This window comes from Gobius niger (assembly GCF_951799975.1).
Source record: "Gobius niger genome assembly, chromosome: 12".
NCBI classification, from domain to species: Eukaryota; Metazoa; Chordata; class Actinopteri; order Gobiiformes; family Gobiidae; genus Gobius; species Gobius niger.
In genome coordinates, this window is record NC_136863.1 from 11,641,183 (window position 1) to 11,660,585 (window position 19,403).

The following is a 19,403-nucleotide window of genomic DNA, read 5'->3' on the forward strand; positions in this document are numbered from 1 at the left end:
TTTAGTGTGCCAGCCGTGTGCAGAGCCTTTACAAGTGACATTTATATTAAAAAGTGAAATGTTTTAGCACAGATTAGATAAAGTAATGACATGGGAGGTAAATGCCATGTCTTATCTCAGAACAAAGGATAATAAGACATGAATCACTTTCACTGAAAAAGCATTTAACGTTCTTCAGCATTGTATTCTTTACTCATTTTGTGTAGATGTGAGGCCTTAAATTAGAAATATAAGTAGGGGATTATAAAATACAAATTTGTTACATGGTTGCTTTAATAAAGATCATTAATGGACAGTTTTATATATGCCTTTATTTAAAAGGGTTACATTGGAATTTTACAACCAGTGCATAATGAAGGAATCTTAAAACATATATATTTATGTTTGACTTATTTTGAAGAATTAAGAAGTTTACACATATATTTTCTATTTGTTCTCAAAGGTGTCGAGGTAAGGTTTGTTTTCACAGTTTTTAGTCAACTTCTTATTAGGCAAAATACTTCAAAATGTGGCGTAACACTCAGAGGTGTTTTTGTACCTTCTTGACATAAAAAGGAAGGAAAGTCTCAGTGTGAAGAGGCACAAGCTGCATTAAACTTTTAAGTATAAAAAAATGAAGAGATATTACGGCAACATGTCGTCTAAGGCTGGCGACACACTAAAAACATTTTATCATCATTTCACTAAACGGCAGGAGATGGCAGACATAAGAGGTAACAGAGAATTTTTAATCTCATGAATTCTCCGCTTCGCACCCCCATATCTAAAGAAATAAAGGTTTTAATGATGTGACAAACAGAGTGGATAATGCACAAAATTGTTAAGTGTCTTTGAGCGTCTGGAAAAGTGTTATACAAGACTAATGCGTTATTATTATTGAACTCAACACTAAATCAGAGAGGTCATGGGAAAAGACTGGGATCAAGCTTTTCCAAACATGGGAAAGTCTGATTAAGAACCACTTAAAGCAGTAACTTAAATGCCACAGTAACTTGTTTACCTTAAAAAATCCTTTTCGTAGTCCCTCTGGGGGTAATACAAGTGTTAATGGGATGCCTGGGGGTTCTTTCATCTCCCCCTAATGTCTCTGGCCAGAAAACCACACTTGCAGCTTTCCAGCATCGGGTCGGAGGCCCCAAAACACACTAATGGGCTAAAGGGCAAAGCTACCTGTGGGCTAGCGCGATTTAAACAGTATTTATTTCTCCATTGTGTAATTGGATGTACTATGTCCTTCTCTCCTTTTGCCTTTTCTGTCAGCGTAGTATTTACTCTCACGGACAATTAATGAGTAAAAAAACGTAACATGCTACGACACCTGCAGTGGCATTTATGGCCTCTAGGGGCACGAGTTACCTAGTACGGCTTTAAGTTGAAACACTTTCAATATGGTTAGCAATAAATTGGTAAATGGTCTCCATTTATATTGCCCTTTGCCCTTTTTAATGAGCACTAACAGCGTTTTACACCAACCACTCACTCATTGACACAGGCAGACCCATTCCGACAATCTCTCTCTTTACATATTAGGACTGCAACATCTGTGGAGAGTTTCAAGTGCTCGCTGAAGACTCACTTTTTTGCACTGGCCTTCGACACGAGCTGAGCATTTTCTCGTGTTGATTTTATTTTCTATTTGTATTAAATGTTGATTGTTTTATTTTATGAATCTGTACAGCACTTTGGGGCAGTGCCTGCTATTTGTAAATGTGCTCTATAAATAAATTTGACCCTGACCTTGACCTTGACAAAGGTACACTGATACTGGAGGAAAGTTGGGGTAAGTACCCTAAAAAGAACTGAAAGTAAGGGGACATGCCGCTCTTACTTGGTGTCTGTTGGCCTCAGCCAGAGCGGCCTGTCTCATCAGCGCTGGGCCCAGAGAGTCCTTGTCCGCCTGCTCCAGAAGATTCAGCTGCTGGGTGATGCTGTCCATCTCCTCCTGCAGCTTCTCCGTCTCCACGTGGATCTCCGCAATCTTCTCGGCCGCCGTGGCTGTGAGGAAGGCCTCTTTCAGGTCCACCAGGTGAAGAGTCCTGCGCTCCTCCAGACGCACCAGCCGCCGCAGCTCGTCAAACTCGCCGTTCACAAAGTCCTCCAGCTCGTCTGTGGACAGCTACATGAGCAACGACAAGCAGAAAGAGTTCACATTAATATCTAAGCCGGTGTTTCTTCCATTTTTTAAATAAGGATTAAACAACTCTGAGCCGTGCATTATACAGTTTTAATGGACGGTAGTTAGCCAATCAGTATTGAGTATTCATCCAGACGATTGTAAGGCAAAATAAATAAAAACTTAAAAAAATGGTACATAAAATAAGACTATACTTTACATTACCTAAATAAGTGCAACCTCTGAAATGTTCTTATTGCAGCTATTCAAAGAGCACCTCTGATGCAGCGGCAATCTGAATGAACTTATTTTTGAACAGCTGATTGATCTCAAACATAACAAGTAAAGTATTCAGTTGGCCTAACGGGACCTGAGACGGTTCTTTTGTTTAGCATTTGGATCTTCAGAACAAAGACTCCGAAAAGAGCTGGCTAATGGCACCGGGCAGCTTCCATCCCATCTGCAGACACACACCTCAGAGGATCCTGCAGCCATCTGTTCGGCGTTCCAGGCACCGCACCGCTCATCGGAATGTACCTTTTAATCCATTTCACTCTTCCCCAAAGAGATGCACTACGGCAAAATACCTACAGTAAACAGATAGCACCGTCTGTACCATATTCAGAGAAGGAGGCACTTGCAGAAGAAGAAAAAGTTGCAAGATACACTAGCGCAGTGTTTTTCAACCTTTTTTAAGCCAAGGCACATTTTTTTCAATGAAAAAAATCATGAGGCACACCACCAGCAGATAATGTTGTAAAATGAAACTCTGGAGCCTATATTCACAATATAAAGTCGTTCTCATCAAAGTGTCTTGAATAGGAAGACTGTATAGTCTCGCTAGGAACAATGCCACGGTCACCGCCACCTGTCGCATCCATGCATCACTAATTCTCTTGTCTCAATGAAATTAGCTGCCTGCGGCCACTTACTGATATGGAGAGTAATACATGGTTACTCTGCCGATCACTAGACAGCACAGACACTCAACAACAGCACATTCTTCGCGGATAATAATTAATTTGAATTGTGAATTAAATCCCACGCAGTTGGAAAACTTTAGTAGACGTTGCAGTATGTAGTATGAAAACAATTGAAAATTTGTCAAACCAGGGATCTTCTTGTTGGAAGGCGAGAGGTGTAACTGCAATCGAGCCACTAAAGACGCAAACGGCTGATACATTAAGGAACATTTTACAAGGTACAACCAACCATACTGTTACTGCTTTAAGGGATAATATAGATCAGGGGTCCCCAACTGGCACACGTGGGTCCAGATCAGGACCTCCAGAGGCTTTAGTTCGGACCCCAAAGTACAATGGCAAAATTATTGATTCATTGATCAGCTCTGCTATGTAAATAGACAACCTGTGCTCATTATTTAACATTTTCAAGAGCAATGACTGCTGTCCAGACCCTGGACATATGTTGAAAGCTACAAAAGAAAGGACCTCGAGCTGATTTAGTTGGTAGATAGATATAGATAATACTGTCCAATAACTATAAAAAAGCCCTACTTTCAACTTAGAGAAACCTTCAAAATTTCAAAAACAAGCAGCCACATATAATGCAATATTTTCAGGCTCATGTGTCTATCATTAAATGCAGCCAGGGATTCCTTTAGTTTCCTTGCTCTCAATTTTATCTCGTCACAGCGCGGGCCGACTTCACCCACTGAAGCAGAGTCTCATGAATCTCCCTCCCAGAGCCCCTCAAGTTCTATTGTGCACATCCCCATTTCTTCCCATGCAATCAGATTCTCCAAATTGCCCATTTAACAAGGCACTGGAAGTAACATACTTTTTTAATTCACTTCGATTGTGTGAGTGGAGACAGCATGCGCATCACTCAGTTCAAATAAGACAGGAATGGGTATTTAACATGCGGATGAAACGCTGAGATGTTTCTCTTGTTGCGAAAGTCAATTAAATTCTCTGAATGGGTTTGTGATGAACAGAGAGCAGCAGATACACCTGTTATACACAAGCAATATTACACTTACGCTACTATTGTCTGGCGTCACACGGCAAATAGAACAAACAGATGGAGAGAGCCAATTTATTTTTTTGTACATGTTTTGAAGAGATTTACTGAAAATAGCACAAAAACTTCAAAAGATAAGACATAGCCATGGTTAGTTTCTTTGCTTTTGGATAGTGTAAAAAGCAGCTCTAAATCCCAAACTATGACAAGAAGGAGAAACTGGTCATGAGTTGTTTGGTAAAGATGAGCAGAATATGTATCTTAAATACTTAAATATATAGGTATTGTAAATGTAAAAAGATAAATAAAAATGGCTCTGAAAAAAGAAAAAGTCCACTATCCCTATGGTTTTAAAGCCCCCTCCACTTGCTTCAAGGATAGTACCATCTATAAACAGTTTAAACTTTTTCCAAGACACTGATACGGTTTTTGTTTTGATGTTTTATAATTTATCAATAGAGGGTGGAAGGAAGTGAAGAGCAGGGAGAGACAGTCAGTAAACTGTCACACATACCCATAACGATGATGCTAAAAAAATAAATACAAAAATAATAATAAAAAAAACATGAAAAGGAATACAAGAAGTGTCCTGGGGTGAATGCATTACTAACTATGCTACCGGGGTGCATACAATTTAAAGGAATGGAATGTGCCTTCAGTGTCCCTTGCCCTGAGTGTGACTCCAGTGTACTGTAGTCGTCAGCCATGGTGTTATAGATTATTTAGTGCGAGGCGTACAGGAGCCCTCTGGTCCAGGACAGTGCATGGACAGGACTTCTGCTGCTGACAGGAAAGAGCAGTGGTGCGTGCTAATCTTCATTTGCATTGCTGTGGGCTGGGACCGCTGAATGAGGCCTCGGGAGAGACAGCCCGGCGCTGCTTACAAGGACACTTCAAACTGTAGCAGGGACATTAGGAGGACACTTACTTCTTATACTGTAGTTATAGAGTACCCGGATAAAACCGATGTCAAATCTGCTTTACATACAGTATGAGTTCAGAAAGAGTTCAGCACTTACAGTATGTGTAGTCATCTTGGAATAAATACTGCAAGTGTATTATGGTTCGAAAGTCAGATACAAAATATATGGCACTTATATATTGTACAAATATTATAAAAAAACAATGAGACAAATGCATCTCAAATATTTCTGTGGAATTATGTCCAGACAAATAGACTTTCTTGTGTTATCAGGACATAAAAATTACCACTATAGCTAATCCCCCCCCCCACCTCTATTTCAAAGAAAATCTGACCATCTGATCACAAGATGGCCGGCACATTTGCCAAACCTAAGGTTGCCGTTCCCTATCTAGAGTTCTATATCAGATCAGTATTCCAGCTCATTTATAAAACCACTCGTCTACGTCTGTACAATTTCTATTTACTTCCCTCAAAGAGTTTAAAGGCAAAAACTTTTCGGTTTACAAAGTTTCAGACATTTAACTTTACTTCCTGACCCAGAGCAGGTGCCACAGCCCTTTTCACTTCTAGCCTGTGCTACCATTTTAAGGCAGCTTGTGGAAGTATCAAAAGTATACTGTGCTACATAAATAACTTCACACAATAAAATCGTAATATAGCTCTGTTCAAAAATTAATATTGCAGACAAACCAAAATTCTAATAAATATGATATGCAGAGAACAGCACGTTTGGAATTAATACTTATTAGGCTTTTTACCGTCCTCTCTCTGCTCTTTCCTCTCTTTCACTACTACTGTCCTGTCCAATGAAGCCTATGGGCCCAAAATAATCTTAAGATTCAATAGTGGGCCTTTTTAAATATTCAAAATCAATAAAATGAAAATGAGAAGACTCCCCATCATCTGCATGTGTTTCAGAAGTCAACTCATCATTTCATCTCTATTAAAGGCTTTTTTTACATTATGGATCAGGGCCGGCTTTAAGTTTTGCATGTGACAGTGACATCGACCAAATATTCATTAGCTCATCCATCAAATACATTTATTTGGTGTTTGATAGCCTTGGAAATAATAATCTATAGTTCTATCTGCAAACACCACAGGAGGTGCCAGAGAGCATTTCTTTTCCTGTTGGACTCAGAAGAAACCTTGCTGGAAGTGTTACACAAAACTTTGTCGTTGTGTTCAGCGTGGCTCTGACGGTAATGCACGGAGAACACAGATACGAAAGTTCAGAGGACACACACATTTAGTATGAGTCACGCAATTTCATAGACTTTTTGCTCATTTCGACTGGGCAGTAGCCCAGTCGAAATGAGCCACGCTGAATGTGTTGTTTGAGGCAAATAACGGTGATCAGTCGGGGTCTAAAAATAGCCTTTGTCCTAACACTTCACTTGATTACAGTGCGCGCGGACATTCAAACAGAATTAACGTCAACAAAGAGTGCACTTTGTGACCGGATACAAAGAAGGTTGCGCCTCTCATTAAAAGGCAAATGAAAAACTACTGGGAATGAAACAACGTCCATAAAAAAACATGCACACTCTAATGGCGCTCAATGCATTAAAATAGAACGTGGCTATAAACAACTATCAAAGAACGCATTGCTTTGAATGTGTGCTGCATTCATCCTTTTTGTAAACAAGGGCATTGTATGAATGTTTGGCAAATCCAAATTTACTCATTCGCAATGCAATACTAAGTGACATGTTTTTGTGGCCACTTCATTTCAAGTCAATAATAGATGTAGTGACACAATGAAAACGCAAAAAAAACACATGAAAGCTCGGCGTTCGTAAAGGGATATTAGACGTGTACCATTTTGGCATTTTGTTTGAAAAGTGCTTTATAAAGCGAAGAATCGGGATGGTAGAATGCATTAGGAATGATGGGTTTGGATAACATGTACGTACAATTAAAGCAGTACTAAGGTGTCGTAGCATGTTACGGTTTTCTACTCATTAATTGTCCGTGAGGGTAAATACTACGCTGACAGAAAAGACAAAGGGAGAGAGGGATATTGTACATCCAACGACACAATGGAGATGATTTTTTTCACTCAAACTTGGCTGTAAATACTGCTTAAGTGGCGCTAGCCCACAGTTAGCTTTGCCCGTTAGCCTGTTAGCTTCTTCTTCGTGATTCCATTAGTGTGTATTGGTGACTCTGACCCGGTGCAGAGACACCAGCAGAGACACCAGGGGGAGATGAAAGACCCCCAATCACACCATCAACACTTGTATTACCCCCAGAGGGACTATGGAAAGGATTTATTAAGGTAAAAAAAGTTACTTACATACTGTCACTACAATCTTTATAGGTAGTGAAAAAGCTGCATTTGCATACAGCACAATGCAAAACATTAAAAATGGTGTTTTCCCTTTATCCTACAGAATTCCCCAGCTCTATTTTACATAGTCTCCATTCATAACAAGTCTTGCTGTGCGTTTAGTGTGTGATGCGTGTAAAAGTTCTGAAAAACAGCCAAAAAAGCATTAACATAACACAAGGATTAAATGGATTTGAACTGTCCTTGCCCTTGGCGCTATGGTGGCCCTTATCCAAGGCAATATCCTCACGCTCCCATTCCTATCTGCAACCAACTACATCCCGCAACTTAGCCCCAAACTGCAAATCCCTAAAACGAACCAGAAAATTAGACAGCCGCTTTTTCGGTACCGACTTCCAAAATCCAGCACCTTTTTTTTTTCTATTGGTTTTGAACACAAGCAATGTCAGCCAACCAACTTTCTGGGGGGGAATGATAGCGAGTAATTCAATTAAAATGCTGTGAGCGGAGATAGAAAGGGAACGACAGACTTCAAGAGCAACACGGAGTCTGCGAGGAGGACGGGAGAAAGCCGGATAAATAAACGGGGCCGTGCCAGCCAAGTTCTTTCATGCCTCTGTCTGCTCAGCCTAAGACAGCCCTAATGCGGCGTCTGCTCTTGTAGATTTTTTGAAGCAGGGAGAATGAATGTTATAGCGAGTGCAGGGTACACACTACACAGTCACAACGTGGAGGAATGTGGATGTTGTGTGGAGCTTTTTGGTGCCACTGTATCGACAGCTTCACAGGCAGTTGTTCGTGACTTGGACTATAACAGTGGCTGGAAGTGGGTAAATAAAATATGAGGCCAGGGTAAATATGCTGACTGTACCTGCTGGCATGGAGAGAGGCTGTAATGTGCCACATAGGCTGCGGTGTTAGTGGTGCAGAAACGAGTGTGAGCAACATTAGAATGCCTTTTTCAATAAGTGTGAAAAGAGCACTCCAAGTCCTGTCAACATTTTTATAGAAATCCGAGCATCAAGTTTTATTTACCGACTTAGTTTTTGGAATCTAGTGCGATATATGCAGTATAGGTGGTAAACTTAGCAATAAAGTAGTCAGCTAGCTTAGCTGCAGGACAGATGGTAGGCAAAACAAAAGCTAACTTCATTGCTGTACACCTCTTTAAGCACCTGTTTGTACTAGAGATGCACCGATCCAGCTTTTTTGCTACCGATACTGGGTTTTGAGTACCTGCCAATACCCGATATTTACCGATACCACTTTCTTAAAATAATTATTATTTACTCTTTTCTCCATTTTAAGATCAATAAAGTCATATTTTATTGTCATGAGGTTACAAATCAATTATATCTTTTGATAAACCCTTGGATAAACATTTAACAAGGGTCACTGGGTTTTTTCTACACTTCTACACTAAATATCCTTGGGTATATGACAGGCTTTAGGCTACATTAATATAAACAACTCACATGAAGAGATCTGATCATTACAAATATGTTAGATCAGTTATTTCTTCAACTAAAATACAAACACTTGGCTTCAGCAGTAGTCGATTTTATTTTATTAGGCTACTTCAGGTATTTCTATCATAGCTTCTGATTAGTTTCTGACAACAACAATAGCTTTAGCATACTGATCATAAATACGTTTGCGGCGGTTCTTAGCTTTACAATGACATACAACATGCCCATATTCACTTAGATTTAGGTGGTAAAAGTTGTGTTTTTAAGGCATTGAGAGACAAAACTTGTATTGGTTCAGTATTGGATATTTGTAGCCAATACCGGATATCGTATTTTTTTCAGTATTGGCTCTGATATCCGATACCAGTATCGGATCAGTGCATCCCTAGTTTGTACAGGAGTTTTCCATCATGGGCAAAGATTATTCAGCCGTCATCTTTACAGATGAGGACATGAGACTAAACAACTTCTTAAAGCACTGTCAGTAATGTTATAATATTCAGGTAGAATTTGCAGAATTTGTATTAAGAGTACGAGTAATATAGAAACTATTGAGACTATTAAGAAATTATCCTATAATAAGGATAATTTCCAAGTTCTCCTACAGCTCTTCCTTCTTCACCATTATCTTATATTATAGTGCAACAATTTAAGACAAGGAAGTTCAGTTCAATATTTTGTAATGCTGTAGGGCAGGGCAATATGCCTTTATAAGCTTTACTTGTTTCACATTACAATTTTAAGAGGAAGCTCAACATTTTACCACTATTCAATCCAGGCCTATTCATATGGCTATAAATAAAAATAACATTATGATTGACATGATCATTTGGCAGTTGTTCAGGTCTCCCACAAATAAAAACACATTAAGCAAATCTGTTTGATATAATGGCCAGCTCTATAATACAATGTCTAGCCGCAAGAACAAAAAAAATAGTCTCATATATATATATATATATATATATATATATATATATATATATATATATATATATATATTATATATATCCTCAAAATGTTGCTAACTGTTGATTCAAATGTTGAATCAGCTCCAGGTGATGTGCATTATAACAAATGCATTGAATAAAAAGACAAATTCACTTTTCCACTTTTCCAACAAGCCTCATGCAGTAGACATGTCATGGCTGTGCTCTCCTCTATGTGTCAGCCCCCCTCGTCTCCATCTTTGCATTATATTCATTCCCCTGTGGAGGGAGCAGATATGAGCAGAGAGATTAAATCCACACACCTGGGGCTAAATACATAATTAAGCAGACCGAGTTTAATAAAATCACCAGCAAAGGGTTAAATCATTTCATACAGGCTTCACCTCCATTTCTTCCTTCTCCAACTCACACCACCACCGCTAGTCATTTTCATGGCTTCCTGTCAAGCATTATAAGACGAAAATCAATGACATTTAAAGGCGCATAAAGGACGCACACAAAATTAGAAAACAGTCCCCCTGAGATTGTGACCGCAGGTAAGTGATTTTCGGAGTTGCTTTATGGTGAAAAAGAGGTAAATGTCTGCGAAGTCCTTGGGGTAGTGGTGATATTTCAGTATGGTAATGGACAGGAACTCTGCAGGGGTGTAAGGTGGCCAGTTAGAGTATACCTCTCACAGGCTACTCGAATTAACCTCCTGCATTAGGGCCCGAAGGTCAGGTCACAGCTCTGCAGTTATTGAGCAAAGCGGCTACATCCCACTGGGTTCACGTATAGCAACAGCCTCAGCCAGAAAGATGGATGGATAGAGACAACTGAAAAAGCAGTTCTTTATTCTCTTTCAGCTACCACAGACATTTATAAGAGATGATCAATGTTTTTTTTCCTTTTTTTATGATTAAATGTATAATGGAAAATGTGGGAGACATAAATAGCTGAAATTGGTTCATCAATTCAACAAAACATAGAGAATTGTAATCAGATCATGGCAGCTTTGCCAAGAAAATCTGAGGTGGAAAAATACAGCAGTTTTAGGAAGGCCAGGTCCATTTTTAACTGACAGAGAAGTTGGAATACGTCTATTCTATCTCCAGGCAGTGTTACGGGAAACACACAGCCTGTGTCAGAACACTAGAGTTCCTCAAAGCGTAAGTCTTACATAAAAGCATTGTCTGTGCTTGTTCAACAACTGGCCAGCTGATAAATTTAGAGAAGAGACAAGTCAATTTATGAGAGCGACAACAACTTTTACACCAGGTCATACAACAGAACAGTGAAGTGTAACATTATCAAATTGGAAGCTCCAATGCCTAAATGCAAATGTTTCATTGTTGCAGCTATCGTATGTAAAACGGGACAATGAGGCGGGTGATCCTTTGTTCAGAGCACTCAACGTAAAAACAATAATAATATGGAAACACCAAACATGCAATTATTGCACTATGGTATTTTCAAAGACAAGGCAACATTTCTACATCCACAATAATGCAATAAACACTGAAAGTGAATACAGCGATAGCACTGCATCATGTTATTCAAACACCATCAGGGCAACACAGCTATTAAACACAATGCCTTAGTGTTGTGGGTTTGACTCCCAGCTCAAATACATTGTAAATATCACTTCCTGCCTTCTAACTTCTGCTATCAATAAAGCTTACTAAGGACTACAAAATAGAATGAATTAAGGAATAAACTCAAATGCTAGCCATCAGAGAAGCCAAAGATTTATCACACATTGGTTTTAAATGTGACGCAAACACATGTTTAAATTTCAAGTGTCAATAAAGCTATTAACTTTGTAATTATGTGATAACAGGTTTCTTTTCTTATGGAAATGCGTGCCTGTCAGCCATGTACGCCTGTGAGATTTCTTCGCTATAGGACACACTTAATCATTATACTTTAATGCAGAAGCACTGTGGAGAGAGAGTGCGAATGGCTCAAATGTATAAAATCAATTTGATGCTAATTAGTCCTACTTGACATTCATTTTATACCCATTACCAATAAATGTGGGCTGGAGCTTATTATTTAACAATGCATGGCAAGCGGCATCTGCATTATTATTCATCACAGAGACACATTTTGGCACCCTCTCCTGTTTCTGCGCTATGGTTTGTCTCCTTAGCCAGGAAGGCCTGCTCTGCAAGAGTCTGAAATAATGATCACAACTTGACAGCTTTTTGGTCCAACCTTCAATGCTGACAATGCAGACGCCTTTAAAAATTCAGGCTTCATTTTGTGTATATATTTGACACTTTTACAATCAATCAACCTTGAAAACGTGGCAGTGCTCCCTAACTTGGGTCAATTTTATGTGACAATAACAGAGATCACGGCACTAAGACCTCACATTAGACCAGGGTTAATGAAATCCAAGCATTCAGGGTGCCATGTTCAAATTGGACTCTCCTTTATGATGCTTGTATTATTTGAGAATTAATAATAAGCTGAAGATTTATTTTAGCATACATAGTTAATTAGGTTCACAAACTATAACCAAACTATTATTAATTACCCTCAACAAGCATTCAAGTTGTTTCTGAAGTACAGGTTGGGATTGCACATATTCTACATAATGTCTCAACACAGTATTTCTAACCAAGACTGAAACAGTGAAATGCATGATATGAAGCCTGAAAATGACAAGATTCACTACAGTCGTTTCCTCGCTTCAAGCTAAATTCTTTCGAAACTCAATAGGCCTTGTGATCTGTGAGTGGGGCGGAATGATAAATGTATTGATTGAAATAATTGGCTCTCATGTTTACCACCCAATGCCTTTATGACATAATCTCAGCCTAATCCCCCCGTTTATCTCCTCAATACAAACGTGTCCCCCTGCTGCCATCCACGCCGCTGTACTGCCGGCAGCCAGAAGTGCAAAAATCAGGAATGAGAAATGGCCCAATTTATATGGATGAATCACATTATTTTTGAGTTAATGTTTTCATTAAAGTAGCCACAGTTTAAATGTTGCGAATGAAACAAGTACAGTCGATATTAGATCTCCATTCATCTGCGGATATTAGGTACAATGTTGAAAGTTAAGATTTTCGGAGTGTTTATTGTTCTCTTGATACCCCAACTCATAACGCTGAAGAAATCGCAAAACAAGTTTGTCTTCCATGGAGTAATCACAGTAAGCAATATTCATTAGCTATGGAGAACATTTTGCAGAAGAGTTGGGTGTTGAATTATTTCGGCATTATGCGTCAACAGTAAAACATTTCATTCAGGATTTTCATTGCTGTGGCCTTACTTCTGCAAACAGACAGACTGAGAACCCTTTCCCAATAGATCTATGTATTGTGATCATATAGCTGTTACAGTCATGTCAAGACCTTTGTATTTAAGGATAAAAGCTCGACACATTAAAACCAAACAAAAAGTCTACTGGAAAAAACACCACATGGTCAGTAAATAAATTCAAGCCTCCTTTTATAATTTGCATCTGTCCTATATCATTTGCATTGTCAATGGCTCCCATTATCAAAGCTAAATATTAACCTTATGAGCACAAACAGACACAAACTGCAGATGCGGTTTATCTTACATCAAAATAGCCTAGAAAGTATTGTTTGCCCTGTATTCTCTGTTGTGTAAATGAAAGCGCACTCACCTCTGGGTTTGACCACTTCTCTTGGATCTTCTCACCCATCTGCCGCGTGTAGCCCAGGAGGTCATACCCATTTCTGCTCTGCAAATGGGAATAACAAAGGGAAAATCACATAAATATACCACTTTCTACTCAGCATGTATACAATTTTGTGTTTTGTTCCACATGTAATTTTAATGACATAGGAACCAATTAACGACATGGCCCACTTTCTATGGCAGCACTGACATACTTCTACAGAGCAACAGGAAACGGGCTCTTTGGTGATTACAATGGAAACTACAGAGGGATTTGAGCAAATAGTGTCGCCCGCGGCAGTAACATTACGTGTCAGTGACCTCTGCAGTTTGTCAATACACATGTTGCAACAACATGTGAGTAGAACAATGGATTGAAGTGTGCTACGTTAGATTTTACCCCCATTTGGGAGCTGCAGGGCAGAGCCTATAAACATAAAGCCAAGGGGGGCATAACTGCAATGTGTAGGCAATATGTGGGAAATTGCTTTGGTTCTCTAGTGGTACATTTAAATTCTGCTTACTGAAGGTAACGGGAACAACCACACACACACACACACACGCGCACAGGTACACACAAACTGAACTAAATGTAAATTAAATGTATTTAAAAATAAATAAATAAATCCATATTTTGTAACACAGGATCCATACAAAGCTCTTTTGATCACTATATGAGAATTCACGGAGAGTAAGAAACTTTACTCAAGGTTTAGTGTCTACGGTTGCTGACTTCAACAAAGAAAAAGGATGAGAAACGTTGATAGAAATACTAGATTGAGATGTTCTGAAAGAGTAGATAACAATCCACACGAACAGAACAAAATAAATGGACCTATTGTACTGCAAACAGTGATCAAATAAATTAATTTTGCATCAGATGAAGTGAGAACTCATGGTTATCTGGTGTTACTTACAACGCACAAAAATCTATTAAACCTGAAAGCACAGGCACACTATTATCCATTATTAAAAAGGCAAAACTAGGCCAAATCCCAACTGCAAAATGTTACATTACTAGATTAAATTTAGCTACTGCTTTTTTTCCACAGTTTGGAGACCTCAACGTTGGGCCACGGTGAAGCGGCAATTATTTTCACTTACACCCTGTTTATATGATAGAAAAGTTAATTATCACAATTATTTTGGTCATAATCTAAATCAGCAAAACACAATTAAATAATGGGGGTGTGGGGACACTTGTGTGGGCGCACATTAAACACATGCAAAGTTAGTATTATTAATCATTCTCCCTGATTATGTTGTTTTTGTTGGATCAAATAAACGTAATTGAAATTGATTTTCCCAAAGAACTAAAGTAAACATAATCAGAGCAAGTAATCGCTCTGTCCTCAATCTCATATAAATGATTAAAATACAATGTGTTGAGGAAATAGAGTGAGGTATCTGTTAATTGAAGAATATTTATGTTATATTGCAATTCCTGTAAAATAACAAGAATATCAAGTTCCAGATCATTGCAATTTTGGCACTTTTTTGAGTTGATTGTCATTAGTTCTTGAATCGTACAGAACACATTCCACTCCAGATCCAGCAGGCTAATAGTTCAAAAGTGTCATTCATTAATAATAGCACATTAGCTGGGCCTGTCCCTCTCACCTTCTGCCAGACGTAGGCCTCATACAGAGTGACGATGTCGTGCTCTCGGTGCTGGCCCTGCACGGCACACACCACACAGACGATCTGCTCATCTGTCTTACAGTACAGCGAGCCCTCCTGGCCGTGCTCCTTACAGCGCAGCCGCTCCACCGTCACCGTGTCCTTCTTCCCTGGATCTGCAGCGCCCGCTTCTTCTCCACCGTCTGCTCCTTCAGCCAACCCTACCCCGCTTCCCACTCCCACCGCGGGCCCATTTACCGCTTCAACTGCCGCCGTGCCCTCATCGACGGCTCTCTCTTCAGCCGCGTCATTTGCGAAGCCTCTGCCCATGCCAAGTCCATTAGCCTGTGTCTCAGCCTGATAATAAGGCATTAGAGGGTGATTTGTGCTACTGGTGTGTTTGTCGGCGTGAAGGGGGCAGAAGGCAAAACTGCATGTGTGGCAAACTTGTGTGGCTGGCTGCGCCTCGTCTGGCTCGCACGCGTCACATGATCCGTCCATCTGCGGCAGCTCCTCTGGTGTTAGGCCGTTGGCACCTCGGTGGGGTTCCCCTTGGTTGTCCATGGTGCCGCAAAACAATTCTGGGGGATCAGACAGGAGGAAGGGACACAGACAAGGGGACAGTTTATAAATAGCATTGACCTTCGGCAAATGGTTCTCATATTTTCACTGTGGAAAGTCCGAGATGCGAAGGACTAATCCTCACTAATGTCCCTGCGACAGATGGAGTAAGGCTGCTTGCTAATAGGACATCATAACTTTACATCCGCTAATTCACTCGCAATATGACCAGTGATGTCAACATTCTCCTTCTGGAAGTGAATGAATTTACACCAGACCAACCGACTAGAGTGACCATTTTACTCTCATTAGCCCCTCTGAAAAATGCTTAGTTCTGATTTTCAATTTAGGACTATACTATGATTTGAAAAAGGTCGACTCATGACAAACTTAATTGTGGCTACTAAAAACAATATGTGGCTAGCAACATATGAAACATTGGCAAATAAGTTAGTATCCAGCCTGGTTATACGACAAACTATAATCGAATTTAGCCATGTGAATAATGTGAGGCACCATCCATTAGGTGTGTTGTAATATATAAATTTTCCGATATACCGTGACGAACAGGACGATGCGATACCGATACCTTTTTATCACAGTCAATAGAGGCCAATAATGATCAAGAATTCAGTCTGGACAGTAGAGGTTAGCACTACACTTGAACCAAACACTCACACACATATTACTTTTAATGATAATATTATTTATAATTAGTAAAAAAAAATTGGGGTTGATTTATTCCTTTTGAAATAGGACTGTGGTTTCTGGTTTAAATGTAAATTAAGTCACTGACAGATCTATAGACCCATCTTCAGTGTGTAAGTCAGGGATAATTTATTTACACGGAAAATGTGGTGCAAAGCCCATGTGAAAGAAATGTAAATGGTATGTGCAGTATCTTAAAATAAATGTGTTCTCTTTAATCGTGATGTATCGTAGGTTATTTTTGTGCAATATATTGATTATCACAGTATCGGCGTATCGGGAGATTATTGTTATCCTAAGCCATGTATCGCATATCGTATCGAATTGTGTGGTACCCTGAGGTGCCCGCCTTTACCGTCCATCCTTGGCAACTTTAGTACTTAGATTCTCTCTCTGTTATGGTCATGTTGACGCAACAGTTTCCTACAGACCACACTTTCACTGCAGTGTTTTGCAAGGACATTAGAGACCAAGTTCTACCTGCAAAATGCGCATTGCACTGTTTGCTGACTTCCAAATACAAAATGCTGAGTTTGTATGCCTGTACCCTTTGCATGACCAAAACACCCACACTCCCTGCACACTCCCCCTCCCTCCATATTTCACCAGGCCGTGACCTTTTCTTGTTTGGCTCATATCCCTGTCTTCATCCCCCTCTCTCCCTCTTTAGTTTTCTCACTGCAGGAGTGAACATGAAAGATGAGGAGAGCGGGTCCTCGCTCCCCTGTGTACACAGTGAGAAACACGCACTTCCTCTTCTCCTCGCGCGCAGGTTGTGTACTCTTTTCTCCCTGCTGACACACACATAACTTGGAAGAAACAAAGTGCTATAATGGATATAGAAAGTTGCCCTCTCCCTATCCACTGCAACACTGAATTCACACACAATATTACACTCACGTCATGATGATGCCACGTTCACAACTCACCTGCGTCTTCCTTTTTCTTTGTTTTGGTTTTCTAGCACAATTTTTTTTTTATGCTAATGATATTAATACAGAACCCCGGTGTACGACAGAAATTCGCTTTAGAGCTATTCCCTGCGTGCTCTGCCGTATGTCATGTATGTTCGCTTCAGATCGGCCTCATATCTTCACTTGCAGGCATATAGCGTTGTAATTTCCAGCTACGGAGGGACAGCAGCGTTTACTTCCGTGTTTGGGTCTGCTGCGCACTCTACTTCCTGATCCGCGCGCAGCGTGAGAGAGAGCGACGCACAGTCTGCAGACAGAGACACGCAGAGGTCGGGGAGAGAAAAACCCTTCTGCAGGGGCGAGGCAGATGGAGCAGAAACGTGCAAATAACAAGGAACCGGTAAGGTTAGTGTGTATGATTGGGATGAAACATATTTCCCAACAAGTTAGTGCACCGCAGACCGTTGTCAAAGTTTACGGAGCTAGCACATCACATCTACCACATCATAAAATATTTGATCTTTGAAGTACCTAGGTCAAGCCTAAAGTCTGCTCCACCTTTTAGGAAGCACACTCACTGTTTGAGAACCACTGATCTAGTATTTTGCCATCTGATTTACTCTACATTTTTATCATTAATATTATAAACTACATGATGGACTGGGGACCTCAAACTTTTATTCATTGCATCAAATAGTTCTACTTCTGCTAGACATTAGGCTATTTGACATAGCTTTATTACATGTGTGATTCTGATGTGTAAGGCATTTAAATGTAATCATGAATAGGTTTAGGGCAGGGGTGTCAAGCTTGTTCGGAGTGGCCCCCAAAAATGTAAGCATAGTATTGGTCTAATGACACAGTGACCTGCATCAGACTGGGTATTTCATCAGCTGATGGGAAATGTATTTCAATTCATTGGTGGGCCAATTATGATATAAGATTAATAGTCATTCTGGGGGCTAACAAATATCAACTTGCGGGCTGGATTTGGCCCCTTGGCCGGAGTTCGACATGTATGGTTTAGGGGAATATTAAATAAGTATCACGCTAAATCCAGGGTGGCTGCTAAAGCCTTGTTCAAACAAGCAAGTAAGATCTCGGACTCAAGAAGACAACAAAATATAAAAGAGTGCTTACTTGAATATTGTGTTGCTTGTTATATATGTGCCTCACCCTTCTGTTTATAGGCACAAATGAGCTGGATTAGAGGTCTGAAGAGAAGCAGAGGGACGAGTGAAAACAAGCAGTTCTGCACTCACAGATCAAAAGGGGCTATTGAGCTGGACTTCACACAATCCCTATTTGGCAGGCAACGGTCCACTGTTGCTCTGATTTGAGTGACAAACTGTAAATAAGCACCAAGCCTATTCCAAGTAAGCCTCCACAGCATCCACTTGATTGGGATGATGAAGCCGTTTTTGCCAAAGTTTTTGCCGGTATGAAGTGGGTAGCTCCTAATAGAGTTCTGGCACCAGAGGAGATTTATTATGAGCTATAAACAGACAGAGTGAGTCATGGAGAGAGGTCCCACTGACAAATGCAGGCTTGGTTCTGCAAATCTAAACTGATATTCAGCTTCCAGCAGGCTCTGCACAGCAACGTATGTATCTGGTCAAAACAAAATTAGAATGACGTGCACAAATCATTTTGAGTGCACATTAAATGGACATATATTTATGATTACTTTCCCAGCAATCGATTTATTCAAATAAACAGAAGAACAATTTGTCTACTTGCACAATAACTGCATCTGAGAACAATTAGGAGCATCACTGACTTGCTGACTAGTGTGCGCACACACAAACAAAACAACACTCCATACAAATCTCTTGATGGTTTTGTTCAAGTTTGATAACACAAGTCACCCGGTCTCAATTGTGAGTCCATGTGTTTTCCAAACAATACTACTTTTACACTGATCTGTCTTTCCATTTAAGGGCAACCATGGCTGAACTTGCCGGCGGTGCCTTTACACCATGGCCACTTCCTCCAGTTATTGTATGAGTGTGTGCGTTAATGCATCACCGGGCAATTTTTAATAAACATTAATTATAAATGCCATACATTTTGTAAGTGTAGTATTTCATGCACTTGCACTCAGGGCTCTCTTGAAAAAGAAATTGGAATCTCACTGAATGGGATTTACAGACCACATTAAAGAAAATATATCTTGTTTATGATCAGCACTGTCCTGATCAAATCATAATAATTGTTTCCATAGCCAAGCT

The 19,403-nt window shown here is 39.9% G+C and overlaps 1 protein-coding gene across 1 annotated transcript in view; it reads right to left on the bottom strand.

Annotated features, from left to right (window-relative positions):
- trim44 (tripartite motif containing 44) overlaps positions 1-17,422 on the bottom strand; it is a 65,287-nt gene extending 47,865 nt beyond the window's left edge. The window contains exons 1-4 of the mRNA XM_079568530.1: positions 17,188-17,422; positions 14,990-15,570; positions 13,356-13,433; positions 1,829-2,116 (exon numbers count right to left, since the gene is read on the bottom strand). Coding sequence (XP_079424656.1) covers positions 1,829-2,116; positions 13,356-13,433; positions 14,990-15,553 — 930 coding nt within the window. The 5' untranslated portion in view covers positions 15,554-15,570; positions 17,188-17,422. The remainder of the gene's footprint in view (positions 1-1,828; positions 2,117-13,355; positions 13,434-14,989; positions 15,571-17,187) is intronic.
- Between the last annotated feature and the right edge of the window lie 1,981 nt (positions 17,423-19,403).